General features: G+C 40.1%; 1 protein-coding gene across 1 annotated transcript in view; it reads left to right on the top strand.

Annotated features, from left to right (window-relative positions):
- The window catches only part of LOC5577223, a 48,866-nt gene extending 31,192 nt beyond the window's left edge, over positions 1-17,674 (top strand). The window contains exons 2-7 of the mRNA XM_021852915.1: positions 5,615-5,985; positions 15,367-15,538; positions 15,704-15,815; positions 16,174-16,358; positions 17,225-17,299; positions 17,561-17,674. Of these exons, the coding sequence (XP_021708607.1) occupies positions 5,615-5,985; positions 15,367-15,538; positions 15,704-15,815; positions 16,174-16,358; positions 17,225-17,299; positions 17,561-17,646 (1,001 nt within the window). The 3' untranslated portion in view covers positions 17,647-17,674. The remainder of the gene's footprint in view (positions 1-5,614; positions 5,986-15,366; positions 15,539-15,703; positions 15,816-16,173; positions 16,359-17,224; positions 17,300-17,560) is intronic.
- The last annotated feature ends 5,486 nt before the right edge of the window (positions 17,675-23,160 follow it).

Genomic DNA, 23,160 nt, shown 5'->3' with positions numbered 1-23,160 from the left:
AAAAGTGTTCTTTGCGAGAGACCCATCAATCCAATATAAATAATAAAAAACACATTTAATGTTTTTCATTAAATATACTAAAGGTAAAGATGTATCAAAGCCAAAACTCAAATTTTCAAGAGCACAAATCTAGAGAACCAGAGAACCATTCAAGCTGAAAACCTAATCGATTGATCGCTCGCTGATGGTAATAAATCGAAAAAGTTTTCAGGCTAAAACTTTGTCGAGTTCTCTAGATTTGGGCTCTTTAAAATTTGAGATTTGGCTTCGATTTAACTTCACCTTGAGGTGAATCTCGGAATCCAAAGATGGTCGTCGCATTGGCCGACGTGTGTTCCTATTCACGTTTTCAAAGGCACTAAACAGGAGAAATAGTTGTTAATCGTTTCTGATCTTCTTATTTTAAACTTTCTGCTTGTGCACAAAATTAAAGTAAAAAGAGCACTGTTGTTGGATGCTTTCTTCGCGCGATTTGTGCTGTTGCGGCGAGTAACTGGGACTTTTGCTCGGGTGAGCGGGAACGGAACGATCGGATGATCGTCCGCCAAACTGTTGCCGGGAGCAACAGGGCACAGGACCGATAGCTCGACTGGAGGGGGCTCTTAACAACTCTAGCCTTTAAAAAGGCTGGATTGGCCTCCACTGGTGGAGGGAAAACGGTTTGGAAATTTTAACTTAACTACTGTATTTCTTAATGGATGAGGGATGCTGCAAACGATCTGCTTGCTGCTGGTGGTGCGATTCTCGGGCGGGTTTCTATACGCAACACATAGGGGCGGTCCATTAATTACGTAAGACAATTTTGGCGAACCCCCCTCCCCCCATGGTAAGATTTTTTGTATGAAAATTACAAATAATTTGTATGGCGCGTAAGAAATCTCAAACCCCCCCGTCCCCCATAATCCCTTACGTAATTAATGGACCGCCCCATAGCTGGGATGGGTGGTTGGTCGGCTTGACTGCGTCCAGGGTCCAGGTACACGTTTCTATCATGTCGCTCGAAAGGATGGGAAGCAAGGCAAACTAACGACGTGGTGTGTGTGGACAAATTGGGGTGGTTGTTAGTGGTTGGGATGAGTGGCCGAAATACTCGCGGCGGCTCGAGGTTAGATGGGACAGGGGTGTGAGGGACACAAATTCAACACGGAAACTTCGCGTTGACGCGAACAAGTGCCTTTGGCGTTTTAGTGCAATCTTAGAAGTTTGATTCCAAGTTGTTTCACCTTAAGGCTAAAGGGCTTGCTTATGGGTTGAGATTCGATGATCAAAACTTGACGACAATTTAGAAAAAAAAATACTATATTTACGTACAATTTTCCAAATTGATGTAAAACTTTTATTTCGAACATGAAATTTGAACTAAATATTATATTACGCATTGCGAGAAAGATGTGGATTCCTAAAAATACCAAAACATTTTTTTTGTACAAATAATTGTCTCAAATTTGTTAAATGGAGATCTGTCATTTGTAACGTGCAATGTTTGCAACAGGTGTGTAAGCAACAAATAGCGTTTCATTTTAAAATATTTTTTTGGTGATAGTTTCTGTGTGTTAGATTTTTTTAAATTGAAACTATAGCTACCAATTTAATGGACATTTTTAGATTAAAGAGATCTTTTTTCTCAAGAAACTTTGAAAGTGACCTGGCAAGCACGACACCAAATTTAAGCTGATTATTTTCGAATATTGAAGTAATGTTGATCAATCCATTGTTATCAATCCTAATAAATAATCAATATAAAAACTTTATCTAAGGTGAAAATAAATCGAAGCCAAATCTCAAATTTTAAAGAGCACAAATCTAGAGAACTCGACAAAGTTTTAGGCTGAAAACTTAATCGATTGATTACCACCAGCGAGCGATCAATCGATTAGGTTTTCAGCTTGAATGGTACTTTGGTTCTCTAGATTTGTGCTCTTGAAAATTTGAGATTTGGCTTCGATACATCTTCATTTTAACAAAATCATTTGGAATTTCACTTATCTTACACGTTTTAGATTATCAGTAGTAAACGATTAAATCATAATACCGTTTCCGGATTATCAATCCCCAGACGTAGGAATGAAAACGTACGATACGAAGCAACTATTTTATGAGGATGAATAATATTTTATTATACTCGTATTGTGGGACATTTAAATTGTTGTACCAAAACTAGGCATGTGACGAATAAATCTTCATGATTTTGAATACCTATTATTCTCCTAGTTCAATTATAAATAAATGACCACTTTGGTGTCATTTCAGGTTTTGTACAAAAACTAGGCATGCGACGGCTCAATTTTTCTGGTTTTTGTAGCACGTGACCCATCTCACATAATAATGAATGGATGGCCAGTCTGGTCCTTTGCTGTCACTGAAATGACCCAGGAATGACTACCGAAGAAACCCGTATTGGGGCACATTAGTTTTTCTACCATAACAAGACATTCGACGGCTCAATCTCCCTGGTTTTTTTAATCAGAAACTATCAGTCATTCATCTATAATTGAACTAGCAGAGTCACAGGTATTCAAAATAATGAAAAAATGAGCCATCGCATGCCTAGTTTTGGTACAAAACTGAAATGTTCCACAATACAGATATCTACGGTAATCCTGGGTTATCTTGGTGGTCAAAATTAGCCAAAGTGGTCATTTATCTTTAATTGAACTAGCAGAGTCACAGGGATTCAAATTTATGAAGATTGAGCCGTGGCATGCCTACTTTTGGAGATAAAACTTAGTGGTCCCATATTACGTGTTTCCCGGTGGCCATTCCGACGCTCCAAAAGGACCAGAAAAACTTAACCAGAATCTTTTTGGCAAAATACATCCAGACATAAAAAAGTGTAAAGAATTGGACACAATTCGTTCGGTATTGGGGCATAAATCCGAGTAATTTCATCAAATTGTCCAGATTGGCCACCTTCCGGGACTTCAGGACCGGTTCCGCATGGACCATACTGGATCGTTTTTTCCAGGAGATGTGCACTGGCAATTGTTTCCTTATTACAGGGAAATTTTATGCCAAAATATCCATCAACCGAATAGTATTGATTTGAATTACATATACAAAACTGCGATGGAAACTTACTTTTTGGATGTTACGGATTTCCGGAACCGAATATGAATAACTAAGGGATTTGAAAAACTCTATTCACAGTCCACGTGAATACATATTCAACAATATGAGGATGGTTCAGATTACTTGTTTAGTTACGAAACTGCAGGTTGTCAAAGTAAGGGTTAAATGATGAATAAATTTGTCTAAATGACAAAAGATAAATAAATAACTGCTTTCTTTTGCAGCATATAAATTTTATTATTTCAACCTTCTTTACTGTGTGTCAGATTTTTAAACACATTCAGAAGGTGACTTAAGATATTCTCATACTTTGTTTGTTGAATCGTCCACCTATTTAAAACATATTCATATAAACATTTTAACTTATTTTTTTTTTCATTTTTTCGCCAATAGAATATTTTGGTAATGATAGATTGAGGTGTGATAACATTTCTGAAAAAAATCCATTGCACCAAACCCACCATTAATAAAAACGATTCATGAAGAACTCCATGAATAGGCCAGGAGAAGTGGATGAACTTGTCATTCATTTTCCTGTCAATTTTCATACAAAATCTACTTTTTCTCTGCTATAAATTCACTCTGGATGAACCACTTTCCCTGGCCTATGGGAAAAAATCATGGATCAATTGACAGTTTTTTTTTATAATTTCGCTAAGGATTTTTTGCAGGTATTTCTGAATGAATGATAGATTGATTCGAGTGGAGTGGTATGGCGAGGTTCGGTAACACACCACGTTCACCATATGCCATATCTTCATGCTCTCTGAATTATGAAAATGCAGATTAGTATATGTTGCATTCGATTTCATTTAAAATTTATTTGTTTTACTTTTATTTTTCCCCATTCCAAAAAGGATGAAGAAGGCCCAATGTCATTAAGCCGGTTCAATCTTCCACCAAAAAAAGCAACCGCCAACAAAAGGTCAGCGAATTTCCCATCAAACTCCGAATTGTGGCTGCATTTAATAGCTTTCCGCGACCCGTAAGGGCCGGAGGGGCACTGCGGAGGCTATAAACAACATGAATCCCTTTCCAAAGTCAATCCTAAATCAATTGACCGCGAAGCACTCGTTCCGGAAGAAGAAGCCGGGAAAACGGAAAATTCCACCTCTAAAGTTCGCGATGTGCGCGTTGTGGTCTCGAGAAAGGCAGACTATTCTAAAGGCTAAAACCAACTCGTACTATATTTACTTGGTTGTAAAACGGGTCAGAGAGTAAATGTATAAAAATACCCCCTACTTGGCAGGAGCGAGATTGGGTCGTCCGCCGTCGCTGTCGGCATCATCTCTGTGGAAAAGATGTTTCATGATTTCATCGGACCCATCGGGGTGTGATGAGAAAACTTTCGCATGTTTGAATTAATGATGAGAGTTTAATTTAATTTCCGTGTGGAAGCTTCTATTGTGTAAATTTTCTCTTTTTTATAGTAAGGGTTTGCAAAATATTTTTAACATGATACAGGGGTATAGTTTTAACATTATTTTAGTAAGAATAGTTATGATTGCTTTTCGCTAATTATGCCTTCAGGTCTCTTATGATGTACATACCAAGAGATATTAGCAAAAATCTTCATGAACAGCACGATGTAGATACATGGTAAAAAGCAAAGAAAATCTACGCCAAGATGCAGCATAGAACGTGCAGAGCATACGAGAAAGCGAACGACTCTACAGGATCAATCTAGCTTAATAATGCAATAAAATATTAAACCTCATTAGCGCTCTCGCTCGTTTGCTCAGTTTCGCGACCGACTTTGGTCTTGGGGGCGGCTCATGGAAAAGCTAGGATAAATATAATTTCTCACCACTTTGATGGTTGTTTCCATTATACGTAGATACATACGTATGTATACATGCAGATTGGATGGATTGGGAACGGATGCGAGATGGGTTCTGCAGTTTCAATTACTCATTCAGCTTCGTCTGGAGTAGATAAGAAGGGTAACAAGGATTTTAAACAATTTATCTACAGTGCTGTGCTGAATAATAGCAGCGCATGTCAATTTCAAAATTGGTAACTACTTTTGTTTCCTTACAAGCAAATTTTTCACAACTGCAACTATGCTCAATTTTTCATTCAAAAACAAAATTTTGAAATTTTCTCAGCCAGTGTCGGAGAGTGATATTATTGAAAGTAGTATTTATTATTAATTTATTTGGTTCCACATCAATTAGTTTGATAAAACCTCGTCAACAATATTTTGCCACTTCACTCGGTTCATGGCCGCTTCCCTCCACCTTTGACTGCGACCCACGCTCTGCAGGTCCTGGTGTAGTCAAATTCCAGTAGTAAAGTAGAACCACGAAAAAAAAATCTTAAGTTTCTGTTAAGAAATATTGACCTGACATACAGTGTGACTAACAGGCTAACGTAATCAATAAAACAAGACATTACAAATTACAAATAATTGTCAGGAAATTGTTCATCCCTAGGGAAAATATAAATCAAAATTAAGAGAACTCTTTCATCCGCTCAGACAGACTGTCGATTTTTCGTCTTACCTAGTTGAATGTTTCCCTTTGTTCTTATCTATCTTTCGTAGTCTACACTTCCGTTCACATCACCAACCTAGATGTTCCGCGAACTTACATCCTTGAGCGGGAGGAGTTTCTCAATGCTTTCTCTGCAGGACATCGGCATCCGTTGGTTCATATTGAATCCGAATCGGATGATGATGATAGCAGTAGCAGTAGCAGCAGTACAGCGACACCCACCATTGCCTATACAAACTACACTGCCACGAGTAACATCAGTAGTAATAGTAATGAAGGAAAAAGTTTTCACGAGATCAAACCACTGATAATGGACTGCCAGTACGAGATCAAGGCTAACGAGTGCGGTTTTGTGCTGAAATGGTACTTTAATAGGAAGTTAATTTACCAATGGATACCGGCGCGGAATCCCGTCGGAATGGTAAGTGATAGGATAATACGATGTTGTGGCTGAATACGTAGAAGGAAGTGAAATGGTTCAAAAATGCATATGTTCAAATTAAATATTTAAGTTTTTGAATTTACGCTTGTTTAATCCTTTATATCTAGGTGTTTGATAAAAATAAATTAAGCTAGTATTAACATTTTGTTTTTAACATATTACATTACATTTAATTAAAACCACATTCTATTTAACTCAGCTTAAACTAAATATACAAATCATTCATCGTGCCACAGCAAGGTTTTTTTGTTTCTTTATTAAAGTGAATTTTAGCACATTGACATTTGGCTAGTTGTTCATCTGACTGGGAATGCCAGATGGGCATCCCACGAAAAATGAGTAAAGATGGATGATCAGAGGGACCAGCCTTTGAACCAGTGTTGTGAAAAACTCATAACTCACTCCTGATATTTTTCATGCGTGAGTTGTCAACCACGCAACTCAGCAGTTAAAAAAATCATAGATGAGTTCGCTCATCTGTTTGATTCATTGCCACTGTTTTCTCGCACAAAGTAGTGATTTCTTGTTAGTATGGTAGAATTATAATAATCCTTTCTAACGTAAACAAAAACATTCAGTTTTCACGAGTTTTGACGGGTTTTATGACTGAATCATTTTTGACGGCTTGAGTTTACGAAACAGATCTCTAATGAGTTTTCTCTCCCGGAAGAGCTTATTGATTGAGTTTTGAGTGTGAGTCTATGAACACTGCTTTGAGCCCTACCATGGGGTCTCACCATTGTGAGTTTTTAACGTAGAAGCACGTAGAAGTACATGCGCCTTTGCTGGGCCGATGACTTTTGCAGTTGAGGAAAGATCTGCCATCAAAGTTATAGGCAAAACGGGTATGTCCGGTCCTCAGGCGTGAAATTAATTTTTTGGTCGCGGAGCGAGGAGAGACCTTCTCAACTAAAAGTATCTCCCTTTACCTTCCGAAGTATATAGTGGTATCTTGAGCCCAGTAGTCTCTGACGAATTTAGCAACCCAGCGTTTTACGTGGGGGGTGGAACGGAAACGGTAAAGCGAGGCATTTGGTGTCCCGTACTAGCTAAACTTTCACGAATAATTAGAGTCAATGTAATAGTACATACTTTTTGGAAACGCATCGTATGATTTGGAAGATTAATTGTTTTTAATAAATTTGGAAAAATGGGCGAAATTTTTAAAAATAAACTCTAATATGTAAAATTAGTAGAACGAAATATTCAAACATTCAGAATGGGATTTTGTTGACTTTACAAGGAACAAAAAAAATCAAGGAAGATTCAAAAACGATTTCGATAAAAAAAAGTGGAGTGCCATCCTTTTGCTCAAATTCTTAACGATTATCTAACATGACTTTTCCAACTACAACGAAAGCTTTCTCAACGAAGCTTAAGACTAAGTTCGAATGCAATTTATACATCTGCAGATCAAGTAATAGGATTTAATGATTTATTTATTTATTTGTAAAAATTACTATATCGCTCACATTGCAAACCTGGTAACGTTTAAGTGCCTTAAATTTAGGAACTTTAAAAACTCTAGCTTGAAAAAATGGACCAAAAAAAGAGCAGACAGGAAACAGAAAGAGACCGAACATGGATCAAACAGGAAACAGAAAAACAAAACGTACTCTAAAATGAATCAGATGAAAAGAAAATCAGGCCAGACTGTTTTTTTTTTCTTGGAATTCTTCGTTACGACATTACGACAGTGCTACTGCTCGTATTACTGTATGTATTTCATAAAGATTCAGAGATAATTCCGAAGATTCAGTTATTATTTCCTGTGGAATTCCTCCAAGATTTTTTTAAAGAACTTCTCCATGAATTTTGTTTTGGATATCTCAAGATTTTTTCAAGGAAGGCCCAAGTCCATGATTATATCGGGTGATTCTACCATCGCTTTCCTTTCGGATGAAGGATAAGTGAAAAAATACATGGAGGAACTTCTAGTTTACTCCTTGGAAAAAAAACTCGGAAATAACTGGAGGTAAAGAATTTCTGGGAGTATTGGTCGAGGAACCGCTAGAAAAAATTCTAGAGGGATCCCAGTATGAGTCCCTGAAAGTATTTCTGATGTTATCTCTGGAAAAAGCGCTAGAAGATATCTTGAAGTTTTTCTATGAGATATTAAAAAAAATAATGAAAACCTTATGAAAACATTACAAACATCTAGTTTATGCTAAAGTTTAGATTTTTTTTTCTGGAAAAAGGGCCCCCACAAGATAATGGCCCCCGGGCCCCCAAATTTGAAAATCCGGCCCTGCCTAGAAAACCGCAATGCCCAGGAACCCAGGTAAAGGTGACTGTCTCTGGAGTATGGGCTCGTATACGCTGTATCCACGGGTGGGGACTGTAAGGCTGATAGAACGCTTGCGGAATCGGTGAGGATGAGGATTGGAGCACACGCAGGTGAGATGGCTGCATAAAAGAAGGCCGCTGCTTCGACAGAGAAAACCGAGCACTCTGTTGTAAGGCTTTGACAGAGTTTCAGATCGGCGCCGATACCTTCTCCACGCTGGGAAAGAGAGCCGTCTGTGTAACGGTGTACGTGCGCCCGGTATTTAGTCGGCAGAAGTTCCAGTACGGACGTTCTAAGCAGCGTAGAGTTATCACCAATCGGAAGATCTTTTTTATCTGGTCGTCTATGTTTGGAGGGGGAAGCTGACAACTACTCGCTCCATGCCAGTGTACGCTAGCCACAGGGGGGAAGACTGGAATTGGCAACCTCACGGAGGATACATTCTACATGATCAAAGATAGCGACCCTATCTTTTCCAGCTGTTTTTGAAGCGTAAGTAGTCGCTTTGCGGCAGATGGCTGCGTGCACTCGATGGCGGAACGGGAGGATACCAGCTTCTGCACAGGCTGCGGCGGCGGGGGTTGATGGAAGTAAACCGGAGATAGTGCGGACATATCCGTTGAAAATCGGTGAGAGGATTTCTAGAAGATTTTGTTGACTAAAACAGGTGATTTAGATACCGTAAAGTAGCCTGCTATCTACGATAGCTTGCGCTACCCTGCAGCGAATGCGTTCGATTGTTGGACCTATGTGTCTTGGATATCGTTTCAATGACGTTCAGACAGGAACGACAGTTCAGCATTGAAATGCTCCTTAAATAGCAGGTTACGGTCAATCAAAATTCCTAAAATCCTGACAGTTTTCCTGTTTGGAATGGGTTGCCCGTCAATTTTGATTCCTGGACACACTAGCTTGTGTCGTGAGTTACAAACGTGGCCGCGGAGGCTTTTAGCTGCGGAGAGGGAAAAAAACAACGGAAGAAGCCCATTTGTGTACTGCCGTTACTGCTGCTTGCGCTTTGACTCTAGTACGCCTAGAAGTATGACCAATGGCTACCAGCAAGATGTCGTCGGCATATACAAAAATCGCTATCAGGAACAGCGTAACCGCGATGACCGAGCCTTGTAGGACTTCAGTTTCCTCGGTGAAGGCGTTAGAGCTGTGGTTCCCTACTGCAACCCGGAAAGATCGATGCAGAAGAAAGTTTTTAAGGAAGCCGATCAGGTTCCCGGAGAAACCCCAATCCGTCAGTTGTTCAAGTACTAAAGGCATCCATGTTCTATCCAACGCCTTGGAAATGTCCAGCGAAACGAGGTCTGCATGCTGTCCTTTTGTCCGCGCATAATGACCTCCTTCATTATGCGCGGGCAAAAGGACAGCATGCAGACCTCCAAGGGAGGCGAAGTAAGAGTCAGTGCCGTATCCCGGCCTGAAGGCATGCTGTCGATCCGCTTCGAGCTGCTCTTTTAACCGCCGGTTAACCATTCTCTCAACCACATTCGAGAGGCAACACGTTAGAGATATGAGAATGAGCGCTGATGCCACATACTATTGATTAGCTCTAACAGTTTCGCTTTAGGGACGATTCAAATAAGACGTCCATCATTTTTCGGGATTTCTAGACCCCCCTCTGTTACGTTTTTTACAATACCTTATACACGTACTGTCACACTTTCCTAGACCCCCCCTCCCCCAAATGATGGACGTCATATTTGAATGACCCCCAAGAGGGAGGTTTTTTATGAAGGGGTAACAAATACCATCAGGGCCGGCGGATTTACCAGTACTGGACCAGAGCGCAAAGTTGAGCTCTCGCATGGAGAAGGAGCAATTCAACTGAGAAGCGTCATGGTCCTCCGGAATCACGAAACTGGATAAGGGGTCATCCAAAAATGACGTCCATCATTAAGGGGGGTCTACGAAAGTGTGACAGTGCGTGTATTAGGTATTGTAAAAAGCGTGACAGAGGGGGGAGGGGGAGTCTAGAAATCCCGAAAAACGAAGGACGTCATATTTGAATCTTCCCTAAGCTAGATTGGTTGTTAGTGATTCTTTGGCGGAAAACTGGATCGTATGCATCGATGCTGATTAGACTACCAAAGTAATTTCCCAGGGCTTCGGCAACCGCATGATCGTTGACCCTTGGATGTCCAGGGAAATCGTCGTGATTTTCCTTTTACCGCTTAGGGCGTTAATCTTCCCCTATAAATCTGTCGATGTTTGGGAAGGATTCATGGAATCAAGAAATTTATCCCATGATAACCGCTTGGCTGTCCTAATGAACGACATTTTATGTAGACGGCTCGGTATATAGTCAATTTATCTTCTTTCTCCGGATGGTCGTTGGGAAGCCTTTTGAGTGCTCTCAGGGCTTTCCGGCGTGCTTTGACAATGGAGCGGATGTCATCAGACCACCAGCGAAAAGCTTTCCTTCCTGGGCTGCTGCTGCTTTTGGGGATGGCTGAGGCAGCTGCCTTTGTAATAACATTTAAAAAGCTGGTTAAAGAAGCAGGTGCTTCAAATTCGAGAAGATTATTGATGTTTGATTGGTAGATTTGCCAGTCCGCCCGATCGTAATATCACCTAGGGCATCTGGTGACTGGCGGGGACGTGACCGCTGCAGAAATCTGAATCGGATAATGATCACTACCATGCAAGTCGGTGCAAGCTTGCCATAGGAACTTGTAAGCTATGGAGCGACTCGTCATTGATAAATTTATGGACGAAGCGACACGGCCGTTGTAGAAGGTGGGTGAACCGTAATTTAAGGATACCATATCCGAATCTTCTAAGGCGTTGAGGAGAGCTGTTCCGCGTGGATCTGTCCTATCGCCACCCCAGATTTGATGGTGCGCATTGAAATCGCCAAGAAGCAGTCGGGGCTCTGGAGTAGTTCTGATTAAGTGATTTTCTCTTTGATTCCAGAGAGAGGGAGAGAGCCGCAAGGAAGGTAGCAGTTAATGATCGTTAGTCTGAAACTACCAACTAATCGAACAGCTACAATGGGTAAGTCACTGTAGATTTCTATAATTTCGTAAGGAACACTCAGCAAGACGCCTAGGGCCACGGTGTGCCGTACATTCCTGCTTTTCTTCATTATCCATCTGTATTTTCCGCTGAGGGAGCGGTTCATAGCGGTAGTAGACGCTCTAGATTGCTCAGATTGTGAGAAAAACTGTTAATGTTCCACTGGAGGCAGAACTTGGTGGGTTCTGGTAGAGTTGGTGTAGGGAACCGGGATCGGAAATCACAGGTCTCAGATTGTAAGTTTTTGGAGTGGGATGATGTATCTTTGCTGTTCTCAGAGTGATGTCTGAGAGGATTCGGAGGAGTTATAGTAGCGGAACGATTTAGCAAGCCACCCCCAGATGGATACTCCGGAGATCTTGACGACGCAGGCGGGATTGCATTTACTATGGGAACTTCATCGAAACTATATTAAGGGATTCCGAAACAGTCCTTGCTTCCTAGGTTCAAGTGTCCGAGGCACTCAAACGATGAGGTGTCAAGGCATCAGTGGTGGTCACCCAGAAGCGGTGAAATTGGACGTACAGCTAATGTGAGAGCGACAGTGGTTCCATCGGAGTTTATTTGTTCGGAGAAAAGGGGCCGGTTATCCAAAGAAGATATCCCGGGGTCGCCTGATAATTATGGCAATAAATCGGGCGTTGGTGGTGCCACTGCAATGGCACCGGGGTTAAGGTTCTCAGAATACATCGTATTGAAGCTCTGAGGCTGGGCATCCATTAAAAGTGACCTGGGGGCCATGTCGTTGGAACAGAAGGAATGGAATGTTTCGGTATGGTTTCGATGACATCAGGATTCTAATTCTTGACGAGCTTTGTGGACGATCCACTGAGGTTGGACTTCCCGAGGTGTCCAGATGAGGCATAACTACTCCGGGATCGGACGTCCGAAAAGGATGGCCCGGGGGGCTCTAACGGTGGCAGTTGAGCTACGATAGGGTCCGGAAAGGGGTGCTCGGAATGTATTGCTGCGCTCATGACAGGGTGTGACTTACCATCCGGGTTGGGGTGCCCAGTATGCCCAGGATTTTTCGCGAAAGAATCAACTGATACGCTGGTTGACGATACGGCATCGTAGATGGTTGGGTTGCTGGTATAGGTTACAGTATTTGCTTGATGAAAGAAAACTTGACTCCCCACGTTGTCCTTTGGGGTAGCGGATAGAGCCCGACGCGTCCCAGTTACTTGAAAAACTTGACTTCCCACGTCGTCCAGGGAGGTAGGCTTTCCCTCTTCCAGGTCTTCCCCCAGCGCCAAAGATTGTCCGTCAGTTCCGGAGTTGGAAATGACCGCACCGACGGGGCTCTGGCTACCAGGGGTTTTAGCTGGGCAATGAAGTAAGTGAAGTGGGAGCTCTTCGTCCATGTCGTCTTCAAGACGTTGGAGTCGACCAAACGGTTCCTTCTTCTTCTCCTTGGCATTTACATCCTCACTGGGATAGAGCCTGTGTCTCAGCTTAGTGTTCACTTCCTGTGAGCACTTCAACAGTTATTAAGTGAGAGCTTTTTTTATGCCAAAGTTTCCATTTTCGCATTCGAATATCGTGTTTTTTTCTTAGCAATGGGGGGATAATCAGCTCAACAGACGCCGTGTGGGGATGGGGACCATTTACTACATGCAAGCAGTAAACAGGACTACACCCCCGACCCACTAAACCGTTCCCATTGCCACCAAACCCTTCGTCTCTCCGGGACCACCAAGAAGGCAGCAACGAACATCGATGACACGCTTAGGGGGGTCCACCAAGGTAGCATGCTGGCGCTTTGCCAGCTTCCCAGGTGGTCCTCACCTCCCATTGTCCGCTGAAGGCGGGCAGGCCCGCGCCCAGCTGCACCGCAGGTATCAAGAACTGATACTGCGGGCTTCGCAATTTGACCTACTGAAGGCTCAGGCCCTATCAGCTAGCACCAGCTGGGATTGCTGACAAAGAGGCCTCCACCTGCCCCGAACCAGAGGCTCGTATCCAACTCAGTAGGCCGGCGCCACGACAGCAACGCTATCAGGATGTTCTCCCCGCGGCCACGTAATCGCTGTAAGGGTCAATTTCGATCGTAGGGCACCGGTATGACCTACGTAGCCGACTGCGCACCCTTGGACCAACTGTTGTTTAGCGTATGCACTAACTCCTCGAGTCCACTCGCCACCTCTTTTGTAGTTCCAAGACAATGTGGGTGATAGCCGATGAAACGGCATTCCAGCCAAACTCGTCTTCACACATCCTCTGAACCAAATTGTCCGGAGTCGTGTCCCGACCACATGTGGCAAACATGCGGTCACGCATTGTGCGGAAACGCGGGCACACGAGCAAAACGTGTTCCGCCGTTTCCTCTAAACCTGCACAAACTGGATATTCGGGAGAACCCGCATAACCGAAACGGTGTAGATACTGTCTAAAGCAACCATGGCCCGAAAGGACCTGTGTGGCAGGCACGATGATACTCTATGCCCAGGGAAGTCAAGAAAATTTCCATTACGAAAAGATGCTGGACCCAGACACCTTCAGCATGGCTTTGCTTTGTAGCCGCGGACTCTAACCACTCGGCTAAGGAAGGCCCCGATACCCCAACGATTCCGGTAGGGTTAAAACGTCCGGTACTTTGGCGCCCCGACTGTCAAGAAAGACGGCAGGACTGTTATTCTGGACATGATGGCGGAGTCGGGTCGGCGATTCTGGTTCGGACGTTGCTTCCAGTTCGTCGGTGTTTCGACGATCAGTAGCCAAGAAAATGATGTTGCGTTGAGGATTGATTTGGACTCCTGCGTGATGGGCAACAATGCAGTGAACGACAGGTTTATTAGTTTGGGGCGGTGGTGAGAAAATGGAAAGGGTTGATAGACTTACTTTTTATTGGAAATCGCTGCATGACCCTCGGCAGGTTTTATCTTCGATTTTTTCTGTTGCTGGTACAGGGTCTGAGTGTGGGATATTGAGCTTATCGGCCTTTTGCCGGGGGTCTTGGTGGGGTCAACATTGCTTCCGCTACCTCTAGGGAGTAGGGCTCTAGTGCGAGGTGGTTCGGGAGTTTGTGGTTAGAGTGTATTTTTAGACTGATGGGGAGATAATAATTTAATGTTAGCACTGCGGTCGGAAGATGCACTGTCAGAGTCTGTGAGATCGTTGTCAAGCAATTTATCTGGGTGCTGGTCGTTGGTGGTGATACTTGAAGACAAAGGTGCCGAGATGGTGTCCTTGGAAGCTTCTGGGTCGATGATAGGTACGTAGATTTCGTTTTTTCTGGTGGTGAGCGAGTTGTTAAGAGCTGTTATGAGTAGTGTCGGAAACGGTGTTAGTAGTGGATTGCTTAGAGCTACCAGTTTCTTCAATGCCGATCGCAGAGGAAGCAGTTAGAACTTTGGTTATTGGTGCAAGATTGGTTAGGCTTTTAATGCTGGTTGCTGGCATGATGGCTTTCAAAAATACTGAGTCTTGCTCGGTTGGGACGTTAAGGTGCCCGAGCAGGTAAAAAAGCTTAGTAAAGGCAAATTTTGATATGAAATATGAAAGTGATATTAACTTGATAGATATAAGAGATAAAAAATCTGAAAATGATACTCTCTGAATACAATTCGCATATCATAATTAGCTCTTGTAAGATCTAACCAATAGCAGCGAGCTTTAGAGCTTTAGATTAAATCTGCAAACATCAAATTATGCTATGGTTCAGAAATTCCAGCAATAAAATTTTGAGTTTATCTTTAGATCTCTTATGTCAATCAAGTTACGTTTAGATGGTCAGTACTTCGTTTCTGCTAATGTGGCAATACAAGATTTTGCCTAAAATTATTGATAATTTTATTTGACATTTACATCATTGTTGCAACATTTGATTTGCTATGTAATTCATTAGTCTATACGAGGCAGCTTCAAAATGATCTTCCAAGTCTTATTTTGATTCGTCTGTAGAGCCTTATTAAAAATGAATATATTAATTAAAATGATACTAATAAAAAATTTAAAAAACGCCAAAAGTTTATTGCCTATATTCATCGCAAGCCAAATACACTCAAACTTGTACTTCTGCTGCTCTTGTTTCATTCCTCCACTAGAACCAATTCAAAAGTGAATTGAGGACCAATTACTCGATGTCGGACCTGGCTAACTACAAGTACCGAGCTCTGGTGATACAGAACCCGAAGCTGAACCATAGTGGAGAGTACATGTGCTCGGTGCAAACGTATGAATCGTTCGACCGGAAGGCAGCCCGATTCCAAATCGTTGGTAAGTACATCTGTCTCGTGAAAATGTGCGCCATCTGTACCCTTACCTTACGCCTATTGCGTTTATTGGTGGTTATTTCGAATTTCAAGTGTTGTTGGCTATTTTGTTGGTTTTATTCTCGCTCCCACTGATCGGATGCTGATTTTTGGCGGTATTTAACATCAGTGCCGGAGAAGAGGCTTCTACTTCACTACGAAAACGATGTTGAAAAAGAGAACATGCTGTTGATAAAGTGCAGTGTTTTTATGATCTATCCTGAACCGAATCTGGTACTAGTGTAAGTGAATGTGAGATTAATAATTTTCTGGCCTTATATCGTGTAGCCTTATTATGAATTTAAGGTGTTTTTTTTTTTTAATTATATACTGTTTGCACATTTTTTTCCGTTGCTAAAAATACCGAGCATTTAACGAAAACAAATGTTCCTTATTTTAATTGGAAATTTAAGCTCCCAGAAACATATTTGATGAGTTTAACTTGAAATCTGTTTGTATTTTTTGAAACGTCGGATTCATGTAATCGAAGATTTTTTCCTTTTTTTTTTTTTTGAAATAAAAAAATCGGAACAATTTGTTTATATTTATTTCTAAAAGTACATTAACATTTTTTGATGTTTATCTCAATCCTGAACACAGGGTGAGCGGTGATTTGCTCCTGGTTAGCTCACGGACTGTGGTCGTCTCGGATCGACATCGCATGTACAACAAAACCATTTACGGTTTGATCGACAAACATTTGCTCATATCGCCCACCTCAATAGGGTGTGTCCTCACGGTTTCCGGATCCAGCTATGTACGAAAGCGTGAAACAATTTATTACGGTAAGCTTATACGAACAGCAATCTCTCCTCATCTACAACACTATACCTATTGAATATTGAATATTGAATATTAGATATCTACCACAGTTTGAAATATTCATTAAGTCGGATCATATTGAATTAGAGTTAATTAAATCTTGCATCTAATGACAGAATAATCTTTTTTTTTTAATTTAAGTTTCGTACTTAGTCCTCTCTGACTTAATGCCGACCTTCGACTGTTCTTCAAATTATATTTTACTTCCAAGATATTTGTTAAAAATACTATAAGGGGCCCAGATAGCCGTAGCGGTAAACGCGCAGCTATTCAGCATGACCATGCTGAAGGTAGTGGGTTCGACTCCCGCTGGTCGAGGATCTTTTCGTAAAGGAAATTTTCTCGATTCCCAGGGCATAGAGTATTTTCGTACTGGCCACACGACATACACATGCAAAAATGGTCAATCGGCAAAGAAAGCTCTCAGTTAATAACACTGGAAGTGCTCATAAGAACACTAATCTGAGAAGCAGGCTCTGTCCCAGTTGGGACGTAATGCCAGAAAGAAGAAGAAGATGTATTTATCACGACCTTCCAAAATAATGAACAGATTTAGTTGTCTAACTTAAAAATTGACTCCCTCACAAATATTTACCCGGAAGTCATGTACAAATCCTGTTCTGGAGCAATTAGAGTGCTGCTTCGCAATTTTTGCGTAACTTGATTTGTGTTCGACTTCTTTCTTTCGGATACCCTGGATATTGGGAGGAAAATACGGTTTTATAACACTGTACTATCGACCCACTATGTATCGACGCACATCAGTCGGATCAATAATCGATGGAGCGTTTCTTTCTTGTTTTCATGCATCCACGTGGTCGGACGGTAGATACCACTCAGCTGACGAGATGGAGTCGCCTTCGAATGGATGAGCAAGGACGATTCGAGATTAGCGACTGCTCCGGTATGTATTTATAGCACAAAATCCAAACAGGCATCCAACAACGTTGTGTGTACGCAAAACCCTTGAGCGTTTGGTGGTCTTTGGGGGTGCAAGAGTGCTTGAATTATTTGATTGAGCGATTTTAATTTGATTGATGTGTAGTACCGATGAGTTTCGATTCGCTTTAATTGAATAACGTGTACACAAAGTTTGCGGTTCTGTTCATATCTATGAAATAGGCAATCTCCGACAAAATTTCATTTATTCTCTTTGCACTTTCAGGTCGTTCGGATGTGTCGTTTGCGATGATGGTCATAGCATTATGTTTGATCTACAATTGGTGTTCTAGAAAAAATATCAAAATTTGAAATTAAATTTTCTTTATGGGTAGACAAATAAACTGTGTTTTTTTCCTTCTTATCCGATGGTCATTCTCAGTTCAATCTTTGTAATTCAGTTATGAAAATATAATATTTGAAAAAAAAACGACGTTGAAAACGAGGCTTCGGTAGGGCGAAACAAGTCATTATGGACACCTTAAGATTTCCATGTGTTTATATACCCTTTATAAAAGTTATCCCAAACAGAAAATCGACTTTCGATTATGTTAAAATTTTTAGGTTCATTCAAAATTAATTGTCATCCATTTTTTAAACTGATAATCGATAAGGAATGAAACACAAATTATGTCACGATAAATTGTGACTTTTTTCCTTATCACGTTTTATTTTGTTTGAGGCTTCTAATAATTTTGTAAGGCTTGTCATGTTGTACCTGACTCCTCTGGAGCGTGAAATAATTTGTGCATGACCCTTTAAGTTAGCTAAGATATTACCACTTGTTCTTAAAATGTAATGAGATTTTCTTTCAGAATGCTGTCAAAGTAATCCCTTTTCAAAAAAAGACGCGGGCACCGTCTTCGGCCATTGAGCTGCACAGACTTTAACTTAACACTAGACAACGGACAAGCATGCTCCAATGGTACAACCAAGAAACATTCTTGACGAAAAGTTTCAATAGTTGCAGCGGCAATCGAACCCATGGGACGATGTGCTTATTGCCTGACGACACTAACCGCACGGCCACGAAGCCCACACGGTATTAATTTAGATTTAGTCAGCCTTCGGGATCAAGATTATCTTGTAAAAAAAAAAATCGTTGACTTCTCTGCGCATAGAGTATCTTCGTAGGGTAGAAGCACCGGTTTTGGCCAGAGCGCCAATTGTAGCTATTTTTTTTTTAAATTTGGTCACTCCCATAAGAAATCAATATGATTGGCCTATTTAGGAACCGAAGTTAAGAATGTGGCTAAAACTGGTTATAGCGTCCTCCCCAAATTATACACTAGAGAGTAATGCAAATTTTGAAATTTTTATATTATGGTAAATAGCATCCTCCCAAAGTTTGAAGTGACTCCGAAGAAATTTGACTGTGCACACGCCATTTGAAGTTATTATATGGAAAATGCTCACCTTTTGGGTTCAGCCCTCTTTCTCGCCGTAATAATATTTTATAGAAAAGTGAACAATCTCTACTCATGTGAAATTCTTGCAGCTACAACTTTGCCGAAGACCACATTTCAATTGCACGTCAGGATAAATTGCTATTCATAATCATAAAGTGAGTTTGCATTTTACATGCTTAACCATTTGCTCGGCAGGCATCAGTGGTGCACCTGGCGGGTAGAATAGATCAAATTAATCCAGGCTACTATGTTCTACAGCAAAAGAGCAGTGTTGCTCTGAAAGTAATTGAATGATCATCTCAGCATGATCTACACTTTGGAATCAAGAATAATAAATTATCCTTACGTCCCAGCAAAATGTGGTCTTCGGCAAAGTTGTAGCTGCGAAGATTTCACTTGAGAAGAGTGTGTTCACTTTTTCATACATTATTATGACGAGCAGATAGAGGACTGAACACAAAAGGTTTGTCTTTTCCATAGTAATTTCCATATAAACTTCAAATGGCGTGTGCACAACCAATTTTCTTCCAAATCAACTCAAATTTTTGGAGAATGGTTTTCATCATAATTGACATCGTTTAAGCATAGGGGAGCAGAAACTTCAAAATTTGCATCAGTCTATTATACACCGTTTTACGCAGAAAATTAGCTTCAAACATTTTGTAGTTAATAGAACACATCTCCTTATTTATTCGTCCAAATTGATTCGAAACAGAAAAAATGATTTTGGTCGTTTTATACACCTACTTTGACGAGGGTCTTCCTAATTTGGCCTCTCCCATAAGAAATTAATATGATTGGCCAATTTAGGAACCGAAGTTAAGAATGTCGCTGAAACTGGTTCTAGCGTCCTATATTAACTAATATTGATTTGCAAGGGGGAATGTCACCCACATTTTTGGAACCTACACAAATCACGAACAAAAGTATTCCGTATTAAACATTTTCAAACTTACTCCGTTTTACGATATCAACAACTTAATATTTCGAATCGTACCGTGAACGTACCATATTTGACGCGGGTTCAAATTTGACGCAGTTTTTAATTAATGTTATCATAAATTAATTCTAGATCAGACTAGCACTCGAAAATGTATTGCTTAATCTTTATTTATATGTTATTGAAGGAATCCAATCGAAAAAAGTTTGGTTTTGATTAATACCTAATAGCCGAAAAATAAAATTTATTTGGAAATGCATCCGATAAGTGCGTCAATTTTTTCAATCCTTAGTGAATGTGCTAACTATTGTTGATCAATTTTTCTGAAAATATAGTGCTGTTTTTAAGCAATATCATCAACAACAGTCAGTAATATTCTTTTATTCATGAATTGAAGTCGAAATTTTTCTATTTTTAACCCTTCTACCGGCACCTTCATTTTTTACCGTTAAAAAAAAATCAAATCACGAAACCTTTTTTGTTTCTCGATATATTTGCAGCATTTTTTCACAAGATCTCAAAAAGCTCGTGTCGATATTAATCATTGGTGATCTAGTTTCCGATGTTCCTTGGGGGACCGACATTCTTCATATAAAATGTCTTTGACGGCCATTTTGTTTTTGGTCAATTTATCAAAAAAGTAATATGTGTACTATACAATATACTATACAGATAATAAGAAGCTACTCTGAAAAAATTAAACAAATCGGTTCAGTATTCATTGAGAAGTTTAAAAATTACGATGTGATGTTTTTTAGAGTTTTCAAGATCTTTATTTGTGCAGCGTGGTACCAGAAACATAAACGCTCATTACTCAAAGACGGCTGCACCAAATTGCTTCATTTTTCACAACATACTCGCATTAATGTATCATTCCGAGGAGCGAATATCCGAATACGATAAAAAATCTGTAGCCAGAGAAATTAACGTGGGTTATGGTTAACGCGTAGGTCCCCCAAGGAATTTTGGAGTATCTCCGGATCCAGATGACCAATGATCAATTTTGACACAGATTCTAAAACAAGAAGAGTTTTTTTTTAAGAAAATGGTGCAAAATATCGAGAAACTAAAAAGTTATAGCGATTTGAATATTTTGTTGACGGTAAATAATGAAGCTGCCGGTAGTGGGGTTAAGCTTCAAGACATATTTTTGTATGAAAATCATGTGCGTCAAGTTAGGCACACAATGTCCCTTATTATTTGCTATTTTGTTCAGCATGTTTTGTTGGATCAAAAATAGGAAAATAAATATTTATGGTGCTGGCATTCAAAAAATCCGTCCGCGAAACAACCCAATGCTTTATGTAATCACATGTAAAGGGTCATCTATAGATTACTTAATATTTATAGGGAGAGGAGGGAGTTCAGGGAAATGCAACGATTCATATAAAATATTTGCACTTTCCATACAACAAATGTGGAAAGGGGTTAAAAACGGTAAAATTTAGCGCGGTTTATGGACGTCCCCTAATGTTTCCAAGAACCTTCGGTAAATCACGTCAGGAGGTGGTGTTGGTTCAATGGTTGGTTTAGTAAAATTTATACAATAGGGGGTGTCCTGGAGATACGTGTCAAAAAACATACCATTTTCTACAACAACCCCACCCATCCACCCTACGTCACACTTTTTATATGGAACTTTTAAAAAAAATGTATGATTCGTCACATCTTGCAGAACACCTCCTTCATCCTAATAACATGACGTACTTAATAGATGACCCCATTTATGGTTCTCGATCGTTTTCGAGGCCCATACTACCGTTGGTTCTACGCATATTTGTCCCGCGGTCCACAAGGTTTACATAGAACATGGAACAAGTAGGGTAAAAGCACCGGTTTTGGCCAGCCTAAGAGAAAATGTCAATAAAAAATAAATGGAAAGCCATATTATTACTAGAAATATGTCAAATGCAAGCTTTCAATCCATATTATGTGTGTAAAATATCAAAACTGAGCTAAAATCATTTTTTCGCTTTGAAAATCGCGTTGGTCAATATAGGCCAACGGAACCAGTTCCGGCCAGAGATTTAACTTTGGTTCCTAAATTGGCCAATTGCATTGATTTCTCATGAGAGTGGCCAAATTAGGAGTGCCCTGGCCAAATTAGGTGTATGGGAGTTAAAATTATAAGGAAAATGAATTGAATGTAGCTCTATCATATGAATGTGATCTACTGAACACAAAAGGTTTCATGCTGATTGCTTATGTAAAACGGTGTATAATCCACTATGGCTACAACAAGCGTATGGCCAAAACCGGTGCTTCTACCCTAGGCGTAGTTTACGAGTTATAAGTAATGAAGATTCTCAAACGGCCATTTTTGGAACCGGCTGTTTTAGACTATTTTTTCTCACAAATTCTCTGGTTTTTGTGTCATATTCTCTCATGCGTTTTTTTTTTTGTTTTCTTCACATTCTGCGTTCTAACGAGAAATTCGGTAAAAAATAATTATCACTGAAATTTGGTACTTTGATTTTACTGACTTCTTAAATTTACTGAGTTTGTACGGTATTTTTAGAATATCACTGAACGATCAGCTAAAATAGTTACCGAATTCAGTAAAGTGATAAATTGTCTGCTAAATATCAGTGAATTCGAATAAGAAAGCTGAAAGGTCGGTATTTTTTTGTAATTTACAGTTCGGACACCATAAAAATATTACCGAACAGAAAAACTGAGATTCAGAAAAACACGAAAAACATAGCAAAAGATACGATGCACGGCAGAAGGTACAAAGTGTCCGCAAATTATCCGTACAAACTTTGAAGACATGGCTCTATGCAATTGAGCGGAATAATTTCAGTATTCTTGCATGGTATAATACATTGACCTATTATATTATTTAGCAGTAAGTTTCACACATCTCCGATTTCAAATATTTGTGAAACCAAGCCAAAAGTGTTGAGAGGTCTAAGAGAGAGAGCCGTTTTCGAGCTTTTTGACGGAAGATAAAAGTCTATAGAACTCACATGATTTGAACCGATTAATTTTCTATTTCCAGCCTAACTTGAAACCAAGGATCTGTAGGTTACTTCAAACAATAATAGAATATTTGAATTAATCTATTTCATATTTTGAAGAGAAAACATCTCTTAAACGACTAGCGGCTCTCAGGAATAACGTCCGAAAAATTAAAATTTGCCTATCCCAGAAAAAAAGCAAAAATTTCTAAATTATTTGAAATTCTATTTTGTATCAACATATAAATGTATTAAAAAAGATACACGGACATTGATTTTTTATTGTTTTAAATGTGAGATCATCTCTCCCATATTTTGTTGTTCAGATAATTTACGAACACTCTGTAGGTACAAGCAAAGCGGTACGACGAACAATATATCAGCTTTTTGTTGTTTTTAAATGTCGGGTCGTCGTTGGTGCGTCATCCCCACATTCCCTGAGTTACCTTCTCAGGGGATCTGTTTGCAGATTTCCCCCTTGTAAAAAAAAAAAAAAAAATTTTGCGGTCTATACCAT

The sequence above is a fragment of the Aedes aegypti genome, chromosome 3, assembly GCF_002204515.2.
Source record: "Aedes aegypti strain LVP_AGWG chromosome 3, AaegL5.0 Primary Assembly, whole genome shotgun sequence".
NCBI classification, from domain to species: domain Eukaryota; kingdom Metazoa; phylum Arthropoda; class Insecta; order Diptera; family Culicidae; genus Aedes; species Aedes aegypti.
This window is presented reverse-complemented; position numbering and strand designations above follow the sequence as displayed.